This window comes from Phaenicophaeus curvirostris, chromosome 1 (assembly GCF_032191515.1).
Source record: "Phaenicophaeus curvirostris isolate KB17595 chromosome 1, BPBGC_Pcur_1.0, whole genome shotgun sequence".
Classification (NCBI taxonomy): Eukaryota; Metazoa; Chordata; class Aves; order Cuculiformes; family Cuculidae; genus Phaenicophaeus; species Phaenicophaeus curvirostris.
Window position 1 is genome coordinate 138,415,940 of NC_091392.1, and position 25,526 is coordinate 138,441,465.

Sequence of the window (25,526 nt, forward strand, 5' to 3'; positions counted from 1 at the left end):
AAGCTTTGTTCTACTACTTTATTCAAGATATCTCTATTTTAATGATCAACTTTCATCCAAATAGCACAGACTCAGCTGTTCAGTCAACACGATAGGCAACAGATGCTAGCGCTGATTCCTGTGTATATCAGAAAACACAGCTGTATTTCCATTTCAAAGCCTGCCACTGATGACAGGGAAAACGAGTTATTTCCACAGTCTTCTACTCTGATCTTCACAGGGCTTTTGCAATTCTACTAGTCAGAATCTTCTTGAACAACACTGCTCACAGCTATAGAAAAGAACCAAATAGGCTGCAGAATAAAAGGCACAAACACACCAAATGGAAGAGACCAGACAAATTGCAACCACTTTTTTTTTCCCCTAGAATAACACAGAAAATCAGCACATAACTCATCAGAAATCCGGCAAAAGTTGCCATGCAGAGTCAACAAAAGAAGAGTTCAGATTAAACTCTCCAAGTGGTTATCAACAAAAGTTAAAGAAAAAAGTTATTTCATTCCAACCAAAACCATTCTATGATTCTATATCATTAAGAACACACAAAGACTCTGGAACATGGCTTAATTACTAGCTGGATAACTCATAGAAAACAAATACTCTTAGCAGTCTTCCAACACAGCTTAGGGAGGTGCTTATGGAGAGCTTCTTACAGCAGGAGAAGTGAGATACACTCTTTCCTGCTGTGAATGTAATCTATCAACTGCCAAAAGGCCTCCATCTGACCTATAATTTTCATGTTGACGTTTCTGCTTCTAGCAGGACCATGGGCCTGGAAACAAACATAAAGGCAAGTAATTGATCAGAAGTATCTACAAATTAGAGTTAAAACTAAAATGAAGCAGCTGCCACTTATGCACACAGACAAGCGCACCCACAGCATGACAAAAATAATATGTTCTGCAAGGACTCTGCAATGGGATGACTGGGAACCTTTGTGGGGAGGACTGAGGAATTGAAAGCATCATACAAAACGGGTTTGAAACAGATCTCAGACCATTTGACAAAAATAGGACCAATTTTATCAGTTTCAGGTACATAAGATATGCAACCTGAAACAAACTGCTTCAAAAACTCCCATGACTAGGATACTACAACCTACTTGAGGAATCTTTACTATTTTATCTCTACCTTTACCAACAAGAATTCTCTCCTGCTATCTCCCTGTTGCAATTTAGGCTCATCACGTCTTGCATATACACTGTGACCTGAAGAAGTGTGATACCCAAAACTGAACACAGAACTGCATCTGAACAGCTGAAAGACAAGAGTCTGACGCAGTAACCGGGAACAATGCCTGGTTTTTCAAAGCATGACACCTAAACTCAGCCTCAAAACCACACTGACCTAACAATCTATTTTCAAAATACTCCCAAAAGAAACCAGCCTTGATAGTAACAGCCTCAATACGGCATCTTGAATGTGTTTGAAAACGGCAACAAAGCAACCAGTACTATTTCCCACTACATTCTGCCCCACACCCTTCAAGTCAAAACCCACTAGTCCTTCACTCTGATGGTTTAGAAGTGTCCATGAATTGACAGAGACCCACTGTAACACTGCTAGGCCTTCCTCTAACACCATCAGCTGTATGACCAAAGTTGGTCTACCAAGTACTTTTACATTCTCACCCACTCGTGCATTTCATCAGCTCCTTTCATCCCACAAGTAAACTGGCACCTATTTCCTGTGGTTGCTCCACAATGGATATAGATCAGTGAATAACACATCAGCTACTTTGTTTGTAAAGGGGCTAAAATGTAAAAGAAAAAAATACCCCAAAACAGACCAGCCCCTTTTCCTTTCCTGATATACTCCATGCAGATGACAAATGACAGCAAAAGTGGTATGTTGTTTCTCCAGTGATGATGATATCTAACCTTTGCTTTCCTCTTCTTCTTCCATGAAGACATGTTCCTGGATAAACAAAAGCAGTTTTTCCTGAAGTGACGTGCTAGGAAGACAGTCTAGAAGTTCAACTGCTTCTTCGTTATTATTTGAATCCCGATGACTCAAAATCAGCAACCAGTCACAGAGTATCATGAAGGCCTGCATCAAGCAAACAAAGCCAAAGAAAGATCTAGAGACTATGTTACTTTTCATACCAACTCCACTTTGCATCTCCATCAAGTCACATTTTAGCTTCTTCTTTGCAAACTAAAGATTTCTGTTTACCTCTACGTGTGGTAAAATGCCACAGCTAAGCCCTTCCAGAACTAGTACCTTAGGGTACAATACATACAAGTATCGTGTATTGTGCTGAGGGAAACAGATGAATCAGTGGACAATTTCCCAGATTTCTTTATTTTTTAGGTAATATTCAGGGCAAGGTATTAATAAAGCACTGAGAGCAAACAGTACACTAATCAGCCCAATCAGAAAACACAATGATTGTCAACTGGCAAATTGAGACATTCAGATTCAGCAGGTGGATCCATGCTTGATTAAAGCAGTAACTTCTGTAGCATTTTAACTAACATAACTGTAATTTTCCTTTAAAGTAAATACCTGATCACAGGGGTTTTTTAAAGCTTTATTTCTCTACTAAGAGAAAGAAACCAGCAAAAATCAGTAGAAGGAAATGCTAGCTTGAAATGAAAGGTAGGTGTTTAAAATGAAGACTGAGTGTGGAAGTCAGTTAAGCAATAAAGAAACACAAACCTTTTCTCTTACATCTTTTTCCTTATGGTGGAGGAAGGACATGCAAATCTGACTGAAACGTCTCAGCTCTCTTCTTAGTGCAAAAATAGTCTCCTAAAAATGTATTTAGAAAAGTGACAGGACAAATACATTAGGGACAGATTCACTAGAGAATTGCAGAACAAACAACAGTCACAACTTTCTTCCACTGATGTAATTCATTTAAGATAGCACAGCTGATGACATTATGAAAGAAACTGACATCTCACAGTTGCAACAACCTACTGGCTATGAACAACTTTAAAATCATGTCTTGTTTTCAGGCACATTAGCTGGGATAGAAAGGTCAATCCATAAAAATATATACTTCCCCCAACTCTGGTGCAGAAATGTGACAAACACCACTAGGACATGTGTGTCTGTCACACTTGCTGAGGATAATGGCATTCAGCAAGTCCTAAACTCTCGGCTTCTCCATCTGTAGGACGGGCAGCTCTAACAACTTGTATTCCCTTATTCACTTCAGCTTATCCTTACGAAGCAGTGATAATGATTTCCACTTTAGAGATGGAAGTAGAGCCATAAAAACTCTGCTCTATCCCACCTAGTTTTCAATGTGAACTGCCTGCTGGAGCTGCTTTTCTCTCTCCAACTATTGACTACAGAGGGAATGCAGTTTAACTACGCTACTAACTTTGGCACTCAGAAGCTTGGATATATCTATTTGTTAAGATGAATCCAGCACGAGAGACTATTCGGTTTGCCCACAGCCACATAAAAGCCTTTCTGATCCTTCACCAGGTCCCAGCTGCTGCACTGCACTGAGCTTTGAGCAGTCAGTAAAAGAAGAATGCTCTTCCAGGAGGGCTGGATTTCATGCTATGCAACTGTATCTTCATAAGAAAGGGGATCCATCCCAGAGCACGCTGAGAAGAAGCAAAGGGGGAGGTAAAGCATTGCCTTAACATTACTGGGGATGGAAGGGAGGGAAGAAACAGTCCTAGATCTGCTGTCCAGCAAATGTTCTTTTTTGCTCTTGGAACTCCTATCTCTGCTAACATCCAGATCTGGCCCTGCAAAGTGGGCCGTAACATAAGGCTTCCAATCAAAATCTGCTCCCATATGAAAGGCCAAATTAAAAAATGTGCTGCCCCATTATCAGTGAAGCCAACCATGTCCGGACTGAAAGGCAGAATGCATTAGAGTAGTGAGAGATGCAGATCCACACAGGAATAGAACGGGACAGGAATAGATAGTGAATCAGTCACCAAACAGGCAACCTCCCAGCTAGCACTTCTCACACAAAACAAAGATCTATGTCAGCATCCCATTCCATACACACAGTATCACCTGAGGAAGGAGACAGAACGACAGAAGCAGCAGCATTCAGTGTAGTCAGAAATCACCATAAAGAGGAACCACGCAAGTACACATTCACATGTGAACCAAAGCATAAAAGGTGTCTTAAACTACGTCTCTTAAAACTAGCCTGTCCACTGAAATAACTGCCAGAGCTTGGCACTTTATAAAACCAATTAAGAAAGTAAACAGTCAGCTGATGAGAAAACGACCACTTTCCTCAAACTTTCTGCCAGAAATATGCAAGAAAAACAACAAAATAAAACTGAAACAAAGCAACAGGACTTTCTGGAGTAACCACAGAATATTCTTGGTTGCTTGAAACAAGAAAACAACAAAGTGTTTGGCAGCAGAACAAGTTCCTTATCTCCATCAAGCCCCAGGAATTTGATGCACGTCGTGTTTCACAGTAAAAACAGAGGTGAACCAGTGTTCACTCATTCTCTTGCAGACATAAGAAGCATAACATTTTTGGTTTTTTTAAAGAGGGCAAGGCAAAGAGAAAATGTCTCAACTCAATTTTGTTTCCTCAAGAAAACACACAAATTATCTTGTTCAAAAGGCTCTTTTTTTTCTGGCAATCTGAGAACAGAAAAGCAGTTTAAGACTTCTAAAAGCACAACTCTGGGTTTCAAAATAATGTGAAGCGGCCAACCTTGGGAGAATTTACCGAAACTGTAGCTAGTTGCCACAAGAGAGAAAAATACGTGCACTGGAGAGCTGGCAGGATCATCTGGAAATAAAAACACGTCCTTTATTTACAAGAAAGGCTCAACAGCAAAAACACTTAGAACTAAACAAAGCATCTGAGCCTGACATTCTACATGCACAACCATTTCTGAACTGCAAAGTATTTAGACCCTTAAAATAAACTCAATAGGTTTATATACAATATATGCCTACTGAGAAACTTCATTACTAAGGTGCTGTTTCTGCAGAACTCTGACATCTTGATGAACTCAATGCAAAGTAACCATGCCCAAAAAAGGTCGTTCAGCTTAGCTTCTCAGGATTCCTCTGCAGTCTTTGCTGAAAGACAGTCTCCTCCAGAGGGTAATTCAGAGCAGAAGCCAAACCTTGGTGCTCCGATGCTCCATGTGAAGGAGTCCACATCTACCTATTGGCTGCAGGCTCTCTCTACTCAATTAAATTTCACCCCTTCTCGAATAGCCTCAAGCCGTGAAACAGAGCTAGTTAACATTCATGACTGCTAACTCCACCTTGTAATTCCAGGATATACACCTCCACCTGAGCACAGCCAATGTTTGAATTAAGGCAACCGACCAAAAGGCTGCAGTTGACAAAACTGGAAATTACAAACCACCTTCACCAGAAGTCAATCTGCAAGCAACAGGTTCAAAGTGTTCCAGTTTCTGGTTACATGTAATTTCTAAGGGGCTCTTCACAATCCCAACAATTTCATACATACCAAGAGTAAGGCTGTGTAATTGATGGGAAGTACTGGACATGACAAAGGATCAATCCAGATGCCAGATGATTATCATAGTTTTGGACAATCCCCAAAATAAACAAACCCATGCCATTAATTTACCGATTCAAATAACATCACATTGATATGCAAAATTATTTATTAGTTTTTTATTTTCCTGCGTTCAGCAAGAAAAACCTCATTCAATATTAAATGTTGACACTCACCAGTACAGGCAAGTTCCCATGTTCCATTTCAAACACCAGCAACCTCAAAGTCTTGTCATACAGATTCCACTTGGTGAGATCATGGGCACTGCAAGTGAAAAAAAACCCAAACAACAATGATCCACAAAGCAAGAAAGGAAATCACGTCTGACCAAAGAGATTAAATGTACCCTATTTTTGCCTTCATCTGATGTACTGAAATAACATTAAACAACTAATTACTAATTATAAGGGGGAGAAATTAAATAAGGTTCTTCATAAGCTAACACTGTAACTTTTAGTCCACAGCTTTATAGTCTGCATCCCTGCCACAAAGCTCTAGTATTGTGAGGAGAGGAAAAAGAAGCTTGAGCTCTGTACTTCTTCTATATTCTATACACACTCTCTAAGCACCCAAAATGTCTCAAGAACAATTCCCTCACCCTGCTTTAAAAGACTGTTTCTAATACTCATGAGTGTTCACAACTCAACATTACATTTTTCAGGAAAAACATACATTGAGAAGGTATCCCAACTTCCCCATCCTCTACTACCCTGCATGATAATTTACTTGGCGAACAGTCCCTGGAGAACCAAACTTTTGAGAAATCCATCTTTCAACAAAAGAAGATCAGATAAACTACAACAAAGAAAGCAGCTTACATCTGCTGGGAGAAAAGACTAGATTCACTATACCCTCTTTAGACCGACCACCGCTGTTGACAGTAAGGCAAGGCAAAAGCATCCAGCTTGGAGGGAGGAACCACAGGGAGGGTCTCTGTGCCAATTCTAACATCCCAACTCTGTAGCACACACGCTTCTCAGCCACATTTAGGGCTGGTGCTCCAATCTCAGTAATGAGTCTAAAAAGAGTTCTATATTCAAAAGTACAGTTCTGTTAAGAAGAAACTAAAACTTGCAGCACCTCTCTGAGGGATCATTTTTATCTTCTCGTGAAAAATCTTTTTAAACCCAACAAACAAGAGCAGTTCTCACTTTGCACCCGTAAGGTGGTCACTTAAGTACATGGGAAAGTAAATTGTGTAAATAATCATCTCACTTATGAAAAGCTGCTACTCTTCTCAAAGCAGAGTGTATCCGGGAAATTTCTGCTGCATCTGTACAAAAAACTTCTTCCTAGATTATGAGAGTTTGGGAAAGAGAAAGGAATTAGCCAGTGTGGGGCAATGCAACTGCTATGTTCTCTTCCCATACAACCCACATGCTTGAACTACTCTCCTCCAGTCCTCCCCATTCCCCGCATCTTTAACCATGCTACTCATGTCTTCCACTACTGTAAAAAGAAAGCAACACATTGACTGCTCAGAAATTTTGTATAAGGAAATGTCCCTGTCGTTAATAAACCCAGGGCACCTCCCTAAACTACAACATTGCTAACACAGAGTGAAAACTAGCTACTAGGCTAACACTGAAGTGCCAGCCCTCAGACTCACAGGACATTCATGGACCCTCACACATTTGTTAAAGATCTCAGTAAAGCTAACAGTTCATGTGGTACTGACTCTCCTTGCTTCCAGCTGCCAGATCACATTCAAAGATAGCTAAAAATATATTAAATACTTTCCCATAGATGCAACTGCTGTATTTTCCACAAGTATACTATGTGATTGTGGGAGACTGTATTCAACCAAGAATTAGAAGGGAGGAGTTCCCGGAGAAAATATCTGTATTAAGATATGGATCACACTACAAAGGAGTTAAAGAATCCCTGGTCTAGCACTTATCTCGTCTCTCGTAAGTACACATTCTCTCACATCAACATAGATGTCTATTTAAGACCAACAAAATAAATCCAATCTGAGGTTAGGGGATTTTTCGGCTTGACACATTTTACAATATCCCAGTGTCCAATAAAAACCTGCCTGTGTTAACTCTCATACCAGGCCGTGACACCTGTTCATGATGGCACAGTTGATCAGATCAGCTGCAGGCTTCTGTTTTTCAGTTCAGCCAGCAAGCTATTCATATCACCACCAGCTGTTTCTGCTGTTTAGAACTAATGAAAAACTTTGAGGGAGACTCTGTAGACCTCCTTCAAAGGGAAAGCAGTCATTTCAAGGACCCCAAAAGCTATACATACAATCTGCATTACAGACTGTTGGGGTATCTTTCCCCTAGTACCATCTCTACAGCCGAAGCGGCAGCACAAAGGACATCTGGTGGTGTACAGTCAAATATGTAGAAGTACAGAAATATAGCTTTTTGGGAACAGTCTCACCACCTGCAGACCCACAGCTCATCTTGCACATAGTATCTTTGGCACAGTAATGCAGCAACTATGGAGCTTAGGTCCAGAATATTCAGAAAACACAAAATGCTCTGTTGCTGGTGTGGATTACCATATTTATTGTGTTCCCTGCTCTACTCCTGCCAAAATACATCTACTTCATTAAAATGTAAACAATCTTTCAGAGGCACAAACTGATCTTTGAAACCTCTGCTCCCCTCAAGCAGAAGGAGCAGGCACAGAATAGTTCTGTAACCCCCATATTTTTTGTCATTTTTTCACAGGGAAACAGTCTGTTTATCTCCACAAGGAGTCACACTCACCTTCTGCCAGAAGCTGCCTAGTAGCTGGTTAAGCTCCTCCATCAACTCATCTATGAGTTGAGTTCGGGCCTGATCCACCTGGCTATAGATGGCGATTTCTTCATTGCAGAGGATACAGTAAGTCCTGGAGGAAGCCTCAAGGACAGATATGTCAGAGTGTTTGGCCACAATGTCTTTTATCTCTCTCAGCAAAGCATCCAAATGCTGCAGGTGACAAAAGGATTATTATAGGTAAACAGTAAAAAAATCCACTTATGCTTTAGGTACATTTCAGTAGGCCCATACATCTCTATAGGTCATACAACCAACATGAAATAAATGCCAGTCTAAGGAGCAGAGGGGCAGGATTAGAGGACAACTTTTTTTCAGAGCTTATAGCTCTTTCTCATAGAATCATAGAATGGGTTGGGTTGGAAGGGGCCTTTAAAGATCATCCTGTTCCAATTCCCCTGTCATGGCCAGGGACGCATGCCACTAGATCGGGCTGTCCAAGGCCGCATCCAACTTGGCCCTGAACACTTCCAGGGAAGAAGCATCCACAACTTCCTTGGGCAACCTGTGAAAGTTCCTCACCACCCTCACGGTGAAGAATCTCTTCCTTATGTCTAGTCTAAATCTTCCCCCTTATGATTTATAGCCATTCCTCTCATCCTATCACTACGTGCCCTCATAAAGAGTCCCTCCCCGGCTTTCTTGTAGGCCTCCTTCAGGTACTAAAAGGCCACTACAGAGTCTCATTATTACGTATTATTTTCATTACTACTGTCTCTAGATCTTCCCAGAGAATGAAGCCACTGCTTTAAGTTTTACTTTAGCCATACACATTTGGCAGTATGTAACAATAAAGACAAAAGTAGGGAACAAAATATGCCTTTCCAAAGGACAGATGTATCTCCAGACAACGGAAGTTGTCTCCCTCGGCAGGAGACCACGGAGAACATTTCAGATCACAGCAGGCACTGGGGTCTTCACTCTTGGTGAGAGGAGGTAACTACTGCCATTCTGCTGACTCTCTCTCTTCCCGTTAACATTTTGTGCTGAAATTAACCTAGGAGTGCTCGCCTAACATTACCTCCCTGTACACATCCCTGCTTGAGAATACATTAAGCTATTTCAAGGATTTCATCTATCCATTTCTGACCATCCCTCTCCCATCAGCTGATATACTATCTCCATTCTTATCTTTCAGTTACCAGCATTTCCCAGCAGCTGGGAGTCAGTCCTCAATGAGAATGAAACCTATTTTGTAGTAAACTCCTGGGAGACAACAACTTAGACACATGGCATAACCCACCCTCCCTCCATCCAAAAATGAAAAACGCAGGGCCAGGCATACCACATGAAACCACAAACCATTACCCACCAAGGCCAGTCACTGCGTATCAGAACTGACAAGCACTAAGGCTTTTCTCTGGCAGACTCAAATCAAAAAGTAAAGCCTTAATAAGACCACTTTCCTCAAGGTATGAGACTATTTCAGTCCCCTATTTGTTCTAAGTCCCATTAAACTCTGGACATTGTCACATAAATTTAGTACATTCCACAGGAACCGACTACCCCAATTCCTATTCACCTTCTCTAGATGTCCCGTGCTGTAAACATCTAAATCGTAATACTGAGGAATCTGCAGAAGATTTGTCACTTTTTGTACATCTGTTGAATACTGCAGAGAAAAAAACAGGATATGAGTTCACTGCAGGAATGTTAATGAAACATTTAACTTGTATTCACAGACCAGCTGTTAGTTACCTTTGCCAAGAGCTCAGGAAGAACCACAATAAAATGTTCAGTAATTTTGGTACAATCTTCCAATTGTATCTTCTTCTCTTTTACAGACAGAATCTGCAGATAAAGCACTTTGTTTCAATTATAAAATATCTTAGATTCTAGTGGAATTTTACATGTAACTCAAGGTCAACTCACATGCTTTTATCTAAAGTATATCAAGTTAAGATATAGATACTTTTCCACACAGATAATCACTTTTTTTGTTGTTGTTATTAGGCTTAAATTAGATTCAAATCGCTGAACAGCTATATCTTGTGGATAAAATGCTCACCATTTATCAATAACATGCTTCAGCTGGCTTTCCTCTAATGCTCATCTCCTTCAACACCCTCTACTAACAACATCTGGAGGTCAAAATGCACTATGTTGTTCCATAAGAATAAGACATTTTATTTCTTAAGACACTCACCACTAGGAACATGTTGTCTGGCAAAGCATATAAGGCAAAGAGAATGGGATTACAGGACAATAAACAAGACTAAGATGCACTGACTTTTTTGGCTGCACCTCTGCCCACTGGAGGATGGCCTTCAGCTGCTTCTCTAACCGTTGCGAGGATAATTTCAATGAGAGCACTTTGATGGGCATCACTCAGTGCTGTAAGTAAATCAGTCTCCTTTCAGCATCACACAAGAGAAAAATGACGTCACAGCAACAGCTAACATAAAGCCTACTCATTCATCTGAGCAACTGTGGAAGGACATTACAGAAAGAAAGATGTAGTGTTGCTAAATAAACACCTGGAGAGTGATTCAATACGAAGAGCATTATTTTCTGCATTTACTGAACACTAAAGCAATTATTGCTTTTATGGCTGAACTTTACGGCAGTTGGGCTCCTCAAAACACAGTCAGTTCTAACAAGTCTTACTGAATACTAGCCCGCTTAGGACAAACTTGCTTCTTTGAGTACCAAACTGCTTTAACTAACTGGGTCTACAAACTTCGATTCCAATCACACAACCACCTCCAGTTCTACTACGATAACTATTCATAGAAACATAGAATCATCTGGATAGGAAGGGTTCTTAAAAATTCATTTAAGTTCACTTAAAAATAATTATACAAAAGACTAATTCTCTTGAGTGTTAGATGTCAATGAACTCAACACATTACTCATTTTCTTTTCAGTCATGAACAACAGCCTGACAATACTGCACTTCAATCGGTTAATACTTCCATATTCTTAAATTTGGGACAAACAAACAAACAAACAAAGTGAATTAAGCCTTATGGCTTAATTATGCAAGTATTCTTGCAAAATTTCTAAACAGAGTATCAAATAAAAGAAATACATTGATATAAACATCACACTGGCAGTGCTTTGAGTTGCATCTGTTTTGTGCACCTTGGGGACCACAACTTGGGATCAGAGGGTACTGCAATATGGAATGATCCTAAATTAGCTGAAGGCAAAGTTCAAAAAACAGTATTAAGAGATTCATTCAGACAAAACTAAGCCCTTTGCTTACCAACCTTCTCCATCTTCGTCAGCATTTTCTAATAGAAGGCTGGTCATGCACTCCCAGTCCTTCAGGAATTTGCCTGCCCAGTCCCACAAGCTGTCTATGAGGTACGCAACGTGTTTGTGCAGCTAGGGATTAAAAACACAAGCTTATAGAAGCAAACACACCATTAAGAGAAACAAAGCTTCATATGTTCTCTCCTTTTTTCCAATGACAAAGCTTTGTCATTCACATATATATTCACACACAGTATTGCACAGTATTTAGTTTAAGGCTAATCAACATTTAAACACCATGTCTTCAATCTGATACAAAGCAGGAAAGTGGGGAAAAAAAAACAAACAGGAAAAGAAAGACAAAAAAACCTTTCCTTTTCTCTTTTCAGGATACTTTTCCTTTGTAATATAAGTAACATCTTTAAAACTACCTTCTGTATTGCTTTTATACTGCTGATCATAATAACTAAAAATCCAACCCTGGGACTAGAAACAAGTCAACATTTTAAGCAATGTCTGCGACATTCTTCGCAGAAAGATACAAAGCTGCTGTGCCTGAGGCCCGCAGCCAGACATAGGTCCACACCACTGCAAAAGCCAAACAGTGAAATGCAGCACTTAAGCTGATAAAACTCAGTAAAACTTGGCAGTTCTTAGTCAGCATAGAGCAACAACATAGAGCAACAACACAGCAACCCGTATCTGCCTGCAGAAAGGCACAGACACATACGAAGTAACCCTCACTCAGTGGCATTAGTCTTTTTGGGTTGTTTTCAGAAGCTGCTTCCGCACGGATTCTCTCCAATAATATTGCTGTAAATTAGTTTTAATACAACAGAACAGAAATGTCTCCATTAAAAACTCATCCTAGAGAGCAAAAACATCAGAAACACCAAAAATTTCAGAGTTGATCATCAGAAATAGTTTTCAAAAGGAAGCCAATACTTGATATAAACATGCAACACTGGATTTAAAAGGCTTAATGCAGGGGCTGTTCTCATCACCTCACTCTCCAGGAAAAAACGTATTAATCTTTTCAACTGGTCAGCACTCGCCCCAATCTTCACTTCTCCTTTGGGCTGCACTTCTTTATCTCCTTCATGACTAAGCAGCCTGCCAACAGAAAAGGAAGTCAGTCCAGTTATGCCACATTCTCCTTATATTCATTTGCCAATCTAACACTAATTCTATCACAATCCCAAGGACCATATTTCTTCTAAAAGGGTATTTATTTACCCCAAACCACATTAGACGTTTATCAGATGAAAGGAGAAGAGATTAGATTGTTTTCTGTAATGAGAAACCTCCTATTCCCATGCATGCAGAGATTATTTCTGACAGTTTCACAGGTACCTTGCCAGCCTTCTGGACAACAGATGCAGGTTCCACAGCACTGAACATAGAACAAGGGAGGTATTTGTTCCTGCTTGAGAAGGGGCTGGGTCTAAACCTTAGCAACAGACTAGTGATATTACTACCCAACCAGTATTCACATCATGACATATCTTGGAACATAATTTTCTTAACAGTGCCTTGTATTTCTAAGAGCAATTTATTCAACTTCACAAATACAGCAGGAAAACTGTTCTCCCTCTTCCATCTTAAGTATGAAGCACAATATGACACTTCAGGTTCCGTTTCCCTCTTTAACCAAAACGAGTGTGACTGTACTGCTCATGAAAGGTGCTAATCCCAAGATGAATACAGAAAGGCCATACCCATAGATGAGTGTAAGGCCCAAATGGCTTGGATTTAAGAGCAGGTCCATACTCCTCAATGTCAGTAAGAGCTTATACTGTCAGAAAACGCTTCTGCTGGTATAATTTATGCCAGCTAAGCAATTAAACTAAGTTAAAAATGAGGAGATTGAGGAGATTCCTTGCAAACCAAGGAGAAGGGGCAGGAGAGTGGGAAGCATAAGCATTTATACTAAAACCTTTAACGGTGTCACCAGGGAAAGGAGGGTGTTGCTAACAGCTCTATCGCACTAGAACAAACATTTCTATACTGGCAGAAGTGCTGGTAAGAAGAACTGGGCAAACAAGAACAAGGATGAGGTTCACAGGGTCAAAGCATCCACACTGCACTGGCAAGCTGGGTAGAGAAGTTACCGTGGTAATTACTTCAATGGCAAAAAGCAGCAGTACTCTGAGAGGAAAAACACTTGATTTATGATAGAGTATTAGGACCAAGATAAGAGACTAAATAAGACTAGTAGATGTGATAGAAGACTCATAAAAATAGAAATTTGTCTTCATTTGTCTTTCTGCTGGACTTGGCTCCACAAATCCCAGAATGGCAGATAGGAAGAGACAACCAGGAGGAGATTCTGTGTGTGTGGAAATACTGATCATTATTATTAGTGATTTTTTCCCCACAAAAGTCTTGCCAAAATATTTTTATTTTCATTCCTCTTTGCAAAGCAAAATTATTTCTCTCAGACATAGAGCCAGAATATTTATTTATTCTCTTTTTAGCACGCCAACTCCACTCACTTCACACAACTATTGTTATAAGAAGCCTATTTCTAAGAGTTTCTCTTGGGGAAGATAAACCCTGTACTTCATTAACCTGACAGAAAATTGGGAGGTTTTTTTAATCTGCTGCATCTCTCATTATTCAAAGCCTTTACAATGTATAAGGCAACTTCCAAAGGGAAAGGAGGAGGCCATTTTTGTGATTAATCACTAAAGCTATGGAAATCCTGCAGATGCCAGGTGATGAATTAGCTAGTAAGAAGCAAAGCAACAGGAAGAAAGAAAAGAAAGTAGAAAGAAAAGAGGAATGCTCTCAACATAGCACAGCATCTACAGATCACTCAGTTGTTTCATATTCTCTGTATTAGTCTTGCAACTCTTCTCATGCCAATTGTGCCAGGGCTGTGCAGGGGAACAAATGATTACCCCCAGACAGCATTTCTCTTCTGATTCAGCAGAAGAAAGCACATCTACTACCCTCATGACACATACTTCCAGCAGAAAAATGAATGCTTAATGTCCCTCTTAAATAAATCCACCTTCATTTGAAAACAAATGAGAATATGCAAGTAGCAGGCACGCAGACAGACAGAGATACCTTTTATAAAGGAATTCCCCAGCTGCCACTGCGAGCGGACGGTGTGTGGTATAAACAAACTGGCTTAACATTTCACAGTCTTCAGCTGATAAGATATCCTCGCAGTTCCTAGGCAAAAATAACAACGGAAGTTATAGTTCAGGTTCATCTGCAAGGAATATTATGACTGCTATGTCCAGCTTTTACGAGACCTGATTCTCCACAGCCAAGCAGCCAGTTTACTCAGCTGAATTTTTGTTGGACAGATCTAAAAATCACACCAAACAAAACTGGCAGCATTCTTTTGCTTACTCTGTAGAGAAACAGAGGACTGTGCAAGCCATGACGAATCAGGCCCACTGCATGGACAGAAACTTTAACTTAAAGTATAATTAAAGCTGATTAGTGGTCATGGTTAAAGAGTAATAGTAATAAGACAGGAAAATCATGCTGCTATACTAGGCTTAGATGTTCACCATAGAAGAAGCCTTCATTTAGCATTACAGATTGTTTTTAAATTATTATTACAGTATGTTTTAATAATAACCCCTAATTAACCACTACATCCTTGAGGACCTATATTCTATTACATCAGGCTCATACAGAGTCACATGTAAAAAGAAATCAAAACCACTCTTGATAGGATGCTCCTGACTGTGAGCCGTCTGCACAAACACACTCAAAGTCACAATTTCTTTCCTCCAGCTACACATCTTGAGAATACCACATGCCAACCAGTAAACCCAGAACACTTTATGGAGGTAGAAATGGTATTATCAACCTTTTACAAAAAGGAAACTGAAGTACCAAGGCTGAATAGCCCACCGAAGAGGTACCAGAGATGGTAAACCCAAAGCAAGGATTTCAAAATGCATGCTTCTTACTGCCATAGCAACGTCAACAGACTAAGCTACTTCAGAGAATAAAAGAGCAACGTGTGAGATCCTCACACTTACTACAGCCAGCTGAGAGGAAAGGGGTTTTATTTATTACTGCACTCAATCCTCAGGCAGTACAGTTTAAAACTACCTACAGCTGGAGTCCAATACCTTCTCTAAAACTGAGGACTCGTGCTCTTCATTTGCTGGGAGTGACAACTTAGAATTAGGAGCCCTTGCTGTGCTTGCCCATTTGCCTCCAAACCCATCACATCCTTTGGCATCCTCACAAGTCACAAAGCCCTAAAACATCGTCCAATCTGATTGAAAGAGGTGAGATGGCATCACAGGAGTGTCCATTGCAAGTATTTTTTGGCATTGTCTTGGATTTGAAATCGGGGGAGGAGGGAAGACAAGACAGCACTCATTTCTCAAAACCAACAGCCTCGCATTTGTAGAAGTTGATACTCAAAGAATTTTTACTTTGCAATGTATTTACTCGCGTATCCCTTGAATTTTTCATGTTCTTCCCATGGTTGTTTACAATGTTCACTGGAACAGTAAAAAGGTATTTAAATGGAAGTGCTGATGGCATGCTTCCAAAAGTGATGGGTCAATCTCACCAAGGTACTGCTTGCCCCAAAAAAAAAAGCTGCCTTACATACTTCAGGCAGCTTTTGGTGGCCTCTTTTAACATGCAATTCTCTTGAGTATATATTTGCAGTAACAGGACATATAGAAAGTGCTCTGAGTACGTATATCTTGAAATCATCATAAAGGAAAATATTTACTATTTACGTGACTCTTATTCAGCCATCTAGAACCAGGGAAATAGAGTAAAAATGTGTTTATTGACATTAAACAGTAAAAAAATTGAAATTGAAAGAGGTAACATGGTGCGTTAGAGTGTATGAATAAGCATTGGTGTGTCCTGTGAAGCCATGAATGAAGTATCAAATTTATTAAACTTTTACAAGTTTAACAAGTGAGAGTAAAACAAAGACTGAAAACAAATCACACTTACAGGAGTAAAAATATATGATATAGCAAGTCTTTGCGATGCTGGAGCATGTTCAGAGAAGGGCAACAAAGCTGGTGAAAGGACTGGAGAACAAGCCTTATGAGAGGTGGCTGAGGGAACTGGGGTTGTTTAGCCTGGAAAAAAAAGGAGTCTGAGGGGAGACCTTATCACTGTCTACAACTGCCTGAAAGAAGGTTGTAGCGAGGTAGGTGTTGGTTTCTCCTCCCAGGTAACAAGTGATAGGACAAGAGGAAATGGCCTCAAGTTGCACCAGCAGAGGTTTAGCTTAGATATCAGGAAAAATTTCTTCACCAAAAGGGTTCTCAGACACTGGCAGAGGCTGCCCAGGGAAGTGGTTGAGTCACCATCCCTGGAGGTGCTTAAAAGACCAGTAGATGAGGTGCTTAGGGATATGGCTTAGTAGTGGACAGGTAGGGTTGTACTTGGTGATCTCAAAGGTCTTTTCTAGCCAAAAAATTCTATGATTCTTTATATGAAAAGGTTATGGGGAATTTAATGAAATAAACTAGCAGTCTGGCAAGGTTCATTTCATTCTTTTTAAGCCCAGTCTATTATTTAATTTTTTTTAAGCACTGCTTTCTATGAAGCTGCCTTTGTAATTTTCTCTAAATACTTTTTTAAAACTGTGGACAGCTTGGAAAAGAATAAATTTGTATACAAACATACCATGATCTAGAGTGGGCCAACACAGAATCACAGATGAATAGCACCTCTCGAGATTATCTAGAACAATCCCCTGCTCAGAGGAGAACCAGCTGGAGCAGGCTGATGAGGGTTGTGTCCAATCAAGTTCTGAATATTTACAAATTCAGAGACTCCACAACTTCTCTGGCAATCTGTTCGAGTACTGGACCGTCCCCATGGTAAAAAAATGTTTTCCTTATGCTTAAACAGAATTTCCTATATGAACATGCCAGTCACATGTAAAATTTTTTCATATTTGAATTTTTTATTCTTTGTATTTCAGGATTTTTCTTCTTAGCACATTTATGGAAATTGTGAATGCAACACCTGTGTTTTTCTATTTTATAAAAATTCCTTACCTAAACTGTTCACATGGCTTGAACAGCTCAGCAACTCTGATGCCTGCCATCACTTTGTGTAGAAATTACGGACCCTGTCTTTCCAGTTCAAACGAAAATGCCTTTCCTTACAAATTTCCTTTCCTATGGAAAGGACCTGGGGGTCCTAGTGGCCATGAAGTTGTACATGAACCACCAACATTCCCTTGCAACAAAGAAAGCTAATGGTATCTTGGGCTGCATTAGGAGAAGGGTTGCAAGCAGGTCGAGGGAAGTGATCCTTCCCCTCTCCTCAGCACTGGTGAGGCCACACCTGGAATGCTGGGTCCAGTTCTGGGTTCCCCAGCATGAGGGAGACGCAGACATAGACACACAGGAGTCCAGTGAAGGGCCATAAAGATTACTAGCGGACTGGAGCATCTTTCCTATGAGGAAAGGCTGAGACAGCTGAGACTGTTCAGCCTGGAGGAGAGAAGACAGAGAGGAATCAATGTGTAAGTACCTGGAGGAAGGGTACAAGGAAGATGGAGCCAGGCGTTGTTCAGTGACAGAACCTGAGGCAATGGGCACCAACTAAAACACAGGAGATGCCCTCAGAACATCAGTAAACTCATTTTTACTATGAGGGTGATGGAGCACTGTCACAGATTGCCCAGAGTGGTTGTGGAGCTTCCACCACTGGAGATATTCAAAAGCCATCTGGATGTAGTCCTGGGCACCTAGCTACAGGTAGCCCTGCTTGAGAAGAGGGGCTGGACCAGATGACCTCCAGAGGTCATCTCAGCCATAAACTCAGCCATTCTGGGATTCTAAAATCTCAACCTCTTTGTTAACAACTTTGTCTTCAAAGAGGCTAGGAATTTTCCTCAGTTACACTAATCTACAGCAGTGTTATGTCCTCCCTCCTCAAAGGAAGAGTAGGTCAGATGCAATAGCTCCAGCCATGTCTGAAGCACTCCCTAACAGCACAGAAGCAAAGGAGGGGAAAACAACCCCTTTTCTTTGCAGCACAGGCTGACAGACATTCATGACATCACTTGAGCACCAGATTATTTTTGAATGGGAGGGAACACCTTTACATATTGCCACTACTACTACTTTTCACATACTGTTCAACCACTACTCACTGTGATACAAGGAGGTTTATACTCACAATTCCCATAAAAATGAGCACTGGAGGGTTTTACACGCCTCTGGAAGCAGCAGCACTTGACTGCACCTGCTATCACCAACACTACCCCAGTAAATAGGTGTCTTTTTTACATACATAAGCCAATCATCAAACACTCAAAGAATACTTCAAATACAGCAATATTACTGCTGCAAATTTACAGCCCTCAGAATTCCAAGCAACAGATAAAGGTTAAGCCAGAAGGCCCTGCCAGTGTTTAGGTTCCTAAAAATAAACAGGCAGAGCCTTCCACATACCAATGTCATGACATACCAGTTTCTCTGCGCTTCAGCGTGAACATGTCACGAAGAAGCTGAGGTATTCTAGGGGGAGATCACAGGCCCATTTTGTTCTGCATGTGTCACCAGTTGAAAGATTTCATATCTTGCTTTTTGTTCCATTTTACTGCACACAAGAGAAATGACTGCCGGAGTCACCCCTCTGGTCTGCGCTATTGCTTATACCAAGGATAACCACCAAAATCACAAAAGGAAAATAAAAACGGGTGTGATGCACTTTTCAAAGTTTTGCTACCTTTTTCTTTTTGCCTTTAATGGCTGCGCAGGGAAAGATCTGGCACAGATTATGGGGGCTTTGGTTACCCCAGGTATAGCATCTCAACATAAAAAAAAACACTGATAATTTTGCATTTGGAATTAATTCAACTTAAACATCCAAATCTCCAAATATGTTATAAAACAGTATTCATGCACTAAATACTGTCAATCAAAAAATACGTGTTGAAAGTATTCTAATGTTGGAAATAAAAATTTTTAAGAAGAAAAACCAACTAATCTGTTCTGTGATCTCCATCTTCCTACTCTGCTGTCATTGCAGGTATTTCCTGATGACACTTTGGTGATCAAGAGATGATAACACAGAATCATAGAATGGTTTGGGTTGGAAGCAACCTTAAAGATCATCCAGTTCCAACCCCCCTGCCATGGGCAGGGACACCTCCCACTAGATCAAGCTGCCCAAGGCCCCATCCAACCTGCCCTTGAACATCTCCAGGGATGGGGCATCCCTGGGCAACCTATTCCAGTGCCTCATCACCCTCATCGTGAAGAATTTCTTCCTATGTCTAATCTAAATCTTCTCCATTCCAATTTAAAGCCATACGCCCTCGTTTTATCACTACATGGCCTTGTAAAAAGTCCGTCCCCAGCTTTCCTGTAGGCCCTTTTCAAGTACTGGAAGCCACTATAAAGTCTCCTCAGAGCCTTCTCTTCTGCAGGCTGAACAATCCCAACATTCACAGCCTGTCATGGCTGCCACTACTATATAACTAGAGTCCTTTCCCGTTCACTTTAAAATAAGATTAGAGTGTTGCAATATGCTGTGATTCTACGATTGTGGTGGACAATTTCCTTATTTGTATGCAAAGCGAGTGTCTCTCTCTCCAGCTTATTTTTTACAATCATGTGAAAACTGTTTTTTATAACAGCATTTAAGCTTTCAATAAACTTAACTATTTTTCTGTGCAATGGCTCATCTGCATAACTTTACTGAATACAGTGCATTTGCCTAATAAATGTCTACACCTCCTCCAAAGTCCATGGCCTAGTTATGAAATAACACTCTGCCGATGCTGAATTACTTGTCACGGGACATCTACATCTATCACTAGATCTAGTAACAGATATTATTTGCCATGGCATCCTTTGCCAAATCCAGTTTTCAAGTTTCTTCTATGGTGTAGCCCCCCTCTCTCTAAACTAAAACATACTTCCCAGTCCAGTTGAGAACTGGAAGGGAAACTAAGATTTTTAAGCACAACAGTGACATACCCCCTACTTGACTTGGGCCTTCTGTGCTAAGCAGGACACTGGGAACTTACAAGACTCAGTTTCTTAACCTTTAAGTTGGATTAACTCTACTGACCACTGTTAAAGCACTGTGGTGAGAATTAATGTCTTTATCAGCCCCATTAAATAGTTCTTTATTTAAATGAAGTCCCCAATGAGTGCAATATACTCACAGTTCTCACTAAGGCAGCTCTTCCGGATTTCAAACTTCTAAGTTTTGTGTTTAAAACTCAGTTTAATTTCTAGTTACATTTAACTAATGTAATAAGAAGAAATTTTCCCCTTTGCTATTTAAATATTCAATCTATTTGTAAATTCGTGCCCCTACCTGCACCACTTGTAACCTTTCCTCATTCAACTACTAAAATTATCCAATTACTTTTACTGCTCTTTTCCAAATTCCCTCTGCTCTTCTAGACAGTTAAGCACAGAAAAGTGAACAGAACTGTCTGGCAGTAGGCACACTAAACTAATTTGCCTCCTAAAGGGCAATATTTTCAGTAAGATTCCTTGGTCTCTCATTGTCACTCATTTTCTCCCCTATTATTTCCTTCCTAGTTCTATTCCCTCGCAGATCCTTTGCAACATTAATGCTAACAATTATGCATAATTCAGTAGCATTAATAATTTCTATTATGCTAAACCTCATAAGCTCACTTCAGTTTGAGGATCACATCACGCTGTGTAAAAATAGAATCTAGTAGCCAAAAGACCTTGGCGTTCAATTGAGACAACATGGACCAAACAAGAAGAAAAAGATCTCAGCTCACAAAGACAGACAAGATCAAAATACAAATATGGGTTTGAAAAAAAACAGGCATATGCATAGCAAGAGGGTTTTGATTCAGCACTAGAATTATTTTAATAATGCAAGACATCTAAGTGAATTGAAAAGATCAGTGCTTGCACGGCCTCTCTAGCTAAGAACAGAGAGAATGTGAAGACCAGCACAGCAGTTTTATGGGCCAGTAGTATACAGAATAGTCAATGCAGATTGCACAGGACTGGAATGCAGTGACATTTAAGAGATGGTCAAAGCTGTTACTGACACAACTGGAGCACAGCTCCACTTTATCTGTAAAACATCACACAAAAATAATTAATTGGCAATGTCGTCTTCCTACCATGCTCACCCAAAAGACAATTATGGAAGCCAGTAAAAGAGAGTTACTGATACAGTAAATTTTCCCCAAGAAAGCCACAGAGCACCCAATGGACTAACTGGAGGAAAAAAGTTACTCCTAGCCTTGCTTCTTGCCAACACATCATGAAACAACAAAAGATTTATTCCAAGATTAGAAGTACATTCTAAAGGTCAGTACCTGACAAGTTAAGATCATATTATTTGTTAAAAATAACCATGATTCCAAATCAAATATAGGGAGTTCATGAGATAAAGGTTCTTGCCAGTAGCTTTAAAAATAGAAATTTGATCTAGAAGGTCTTTCACATCTCACTCAAAATGCAAAGCAGGCAACTAGAATTCAGCTGCCAAATTCGCAGATGACAAAAATGAGCCACCCACAGAGAAGCCAATACAGCATGACAAAAGCAGCAAATCATCAGTGCATACAAGCAGAAGTTCAATTTATGCAATGCCACTTATTATTCCTTAAAGGCAGGGGAGTTGCCGTCCCTAGCCCCATTCCATGCTTTATTCCATGTATCAGGCAGCATTACTGCTGAATATCCAGATACTGGTTTTGAGCTATGAGATGCACCTGTTTGAGATACAATAGCCCTGAAACATCTTTGCTTCTGCAATGCCAGCAGCAAGTCCTTTCTGACACTACTGTAGGTATTGAGGCATAAGCTCTTCCCCTGCTAAAAAGCATCTTGATGCAGGCTCTTATTAAGGAGTCTGTACATGGGACTGTCTACATCATAGGCATTCTCTTCACATAGGTTTTATGCACCTATCAGTACTAGTCTTATTGAAGAAAAGAGATGTCACTGAATTTACTTTTCGAGTCCCCAGTTCCCACTTTCATCACTCCAATAATTAAGCCAAATCAGTAGGGCCCAGAGCAACTGTGGGGGGAAGTAGGCAGAAAGAAGGGAGGCTATGCAAAAGATCAGCAAAAAGAAAGAGAAGAATGTATTTTCTAGGCCTCCACACAGCCCAGTTAAAAACAATTTCAAAATTTATTCATTTTACTTATGAAAACTACATTTAATGATGGAAAAATGTCATTCAGAAAACTTTAGAAGGCCTTTATTCACATTGGAAATCATATTTTAAAAAAATTAGGAAAAAATTGCTTCAGGGAAAAAGAAACATTGATCAAACTTTTATAGCTGCAGCTTGCATTAATGAGAACATGACTCCTCATACTAAAGCCAGAGAAGATAAACAGCTGCAGTGCCAATATAGCACTTGTTAGTTCAGATGCAGAACAAGGGCAATGACAACTGGTGTAACAGCATCTTTGTACTGCAACAATGGTGTGCTGCTCCTCCTAGCACAGGGAAGCGTCACACACATAGACACTGCACTGTATTTATTTCCAGTAGCTACACAGCCGAAGAACCAAGAGACGTAGAAATGGGCATTGTAAACACACAAACAACATAACCCCAGCTGCTACTACTGAGGCCCAGACAATGGTACTCCCTTCAGAAAAGCACACTATGATCACAGCATCATATGCTGTTCTGATGTGTCCATTGAAGAGGGCCTAGAAAAATGCCACTCAGATCAATGGAGTGTGAAGGGAGACAGACCAGACTATAAAGCAGCATTTCAATATACAAACATACTTGAAAATTAATGTAAATACCTACAACACCATATTATTTGGTCTATTAAGGTTTATATTGTCCTCTAGCAATGACCAATACTTCTGGCTTAAAACAAGAAAGCAAATCCCACAAGGCTCTTGGACGATGAGCCATGCTGTACGTGGAAGTAAGCATCTGCATCAGCAGCATTCGACTTGCACTCGGATACAGAAGAGGCACTCACTGAGTCCCAGCATCTCAACTGTATTTACAATGAAATGCAGAGGGGTTTTTATTCTCATTTTGCATTGAAAAAGAGGGACAGAGAATTTATTCTTCACGTGTTTTGCAAATAAAGCCATTTCTAAAATAAACATGCTGCTCAAGGATGTAACGGAACAAGATTCATATAATTCTGTAACATTAGTCTAGCTTTTCCCCACATTTCCAGCCTGCCATTATCTTACCAGATCTATGGCTGGTGGATAACTTCCCAAGAAAACAACTCTTGTGTTAGTTTTCCACTTCACCAAAACCACGATATCTTACACCTGCTCATTTTCTCTCAGTCAGTCTGCTGTGGGCTCAATAGCTCCCAAGTTGTCTGCCATGGAGACAAGAATCTACAAGTCTGAATTCTAGCAACAGCCTCAAAACCAAAGGCTTCCCTCATGAAGTGGGGAGACAGGGAAGACGGCAGAGTTCCCTGAGCTCCTGGTCAAGGCCTGGCAACCTGGGGACAGAAGAAGAGGGTAGAGACTTCCCCCAAGACAAGCAGACGCTCTATTTACAAGAAACTAAAATGAAAATGTGGAATTTCCTTTCAGAGGGAAGTATAAAGATCTTAAAATGTAGTTTTCATACCAAATCTCAGTACAAGGTTTTTCTTAACGTTGGTATTTCCCACAGAAAGAAAATGCCATGTCTTGAGCAGCTTTAACTGTAACTCATATCCTGCCAGGAGCAACCGTTTCCCAGCATGTAACTGGTTACAGGAAGATTCATCAGGATTTTATCTGGATCTTGTTGCCATTAAAACAATACAGTAAATTAAAAAAGAAATTATTTACTGTGACATAAGCATCAAGAGTTTCATGGCTTGAACTGCTACTTCATGGTCCTTGTCCAGAGGCATGGACACAATTCGCTCCTAATGGATGTAAAACGATAATAAAAAGATGTAACATGGTTTGTTCTCAATAAACATATATTTTTGCTACAGCTAGACCATCTACACTAGCAAAGCAGAGATTTATTTTTATTTCATCAACTATTTCCCAAGAGACATGAGGCAACTTGATTACTACCAAGTAGTTCCCCAGTCCCTGAAAATTAACAGCATGTTAATTTTTAACTGAATTAATCATGCAGTAATATGATATTTTTAATAGATGTAATGTATGCGTTCACAAGAAATCAACTACTGTCTACAAATTAAAAGTGACTGACAACTTGTTTCTAAGATGTTACTACTGGCACTTCAGGATGTTAAATGAAGGTAAGACTCAAATTACAAGCATTATATAATCAGTTTTCCCCATCAACAATAAAGTGCATGTACCTACACGTTACAGAAGCCAGAGCCTTGCTGGAAAGACAATTAGGACTTGAGTCATGAAGGTACTTCACAGAATAGCAGCAATACTCCTGACCTCCGGAATTCAAACTATTGTAAACTGATGCACATGCAAACACCTCCGAAAACAGTGGAAATTTCCCTGCCCTATGTACCCAAGAACCTGCAGCCTGCACCTTCAAAGTGTATTGAACCTTTGGAGTTGCTTGTTTTGAGACTAACATCCTTCTCACTTAACATATAATTTCTAAATCTGTAGATTCATTTTACTTTGCATCTTCCTTTTTCTCATAACCCAGCCACAAGGTGTGGAAGTCCACAAATCCTGAGTTTGAACACTCGAGGGAAACAGAGGGAGCATGCAAAACTCCCACTTGTGGGAAATGCATTGATGGTTATATGATTACATTTCCCATCTCTGGGAAAGCATGATTTAAACTTTGAGGTATCTCAGACAAGTCTGCATTTTGTGCGTAGCTGTTTGGATTTCTTCTGTTTAGAGGGAAAGGGAATTGTGTTTGGGCGGTGTTTTTTGATTGGGGGATACAATATAATGCAATAATCCATCTATATAGCGTTCTCCACACAGAGGAAGATCGCAGTACGGACTGGAGCTATTTCATCAGCGTTTGAATAATGATCCTGCAGGCAGCTACGCAGCTCACAGCAACCTTCTTTTAGACAGAAAGATGTAGGACTACCACACAACTGTTTAAAATGGGTTAATCTTAGATAGTCAAGTTTTAGTCTGAATACCTTATTCTTAAGATACCAATATTAATCTATTCCTTGTTCTTTGA

At 40.1% G+C, this 25,526-nt stretch overlaps 1 protein-coding gene across 2 annotated transcripts in view; it reads right to left on the reverse strand.

Moving 5' to 3' along the window:
* LOC138730572 (cohesin subunit SA-2-like) overlaps positions 1-25,526 on the reverse strand; it is a 66,358-nt gene that overhangs the window by 11,564 nt on the left and 29,268 nt on the right. Inside the window, exons 12-24 of one of the 2 annotated variants that reach the window (XM_069875865.1) lie at positions 24,221-24,300; positions 14,530-14,637; positions 12,459-12,567; positions 11,469-11,586; positions 10,487-10,590; positions 9,955-10,047; positions 9,779-9,868; positions 8,206-8,409; positions 6,695-6,771; positions 5,656-5,743; positions 4,655-4,732; positions 2,662-2,754; positions 1,881-2,049 (exon numbers count right to left, since the gene is read on the reverse strand). In XM_069875865.1, the coding sequence (XP_069731966.1) occupies positions 1,881-2,049; positions 2,662-2,754; positions 4,655-4,732; positions 5,656-5,743; positions 6,695-6,771; positions 8,206-8,409; positions 9,779-9,868; positions 9,955-10,047; positions 10,487-10,590; positions 11,469-11,586; positions 12,459-12,567; positions 14,530-14,637; positions 24,221-24,300 (1,411 nt within the window). The remainder of the gene's footprint in view (positions 1-1,880; positions 2,050-2,661; positions 2,755-4,654; positions 4,733-5,655; positions 5,744-6,694; positions 6,772-8,205; positions 8,410-9,778; positions 9,869-9,954; positions 10,048-10,486; positions 10,591-11,468; positions 11,587-12,458; positions 12,568-14,529; positions 14,638-24,220; positions 24,301-25,526) is intronic. The other variant, XM_069875872.1, reaches the window with a different exon arrangement.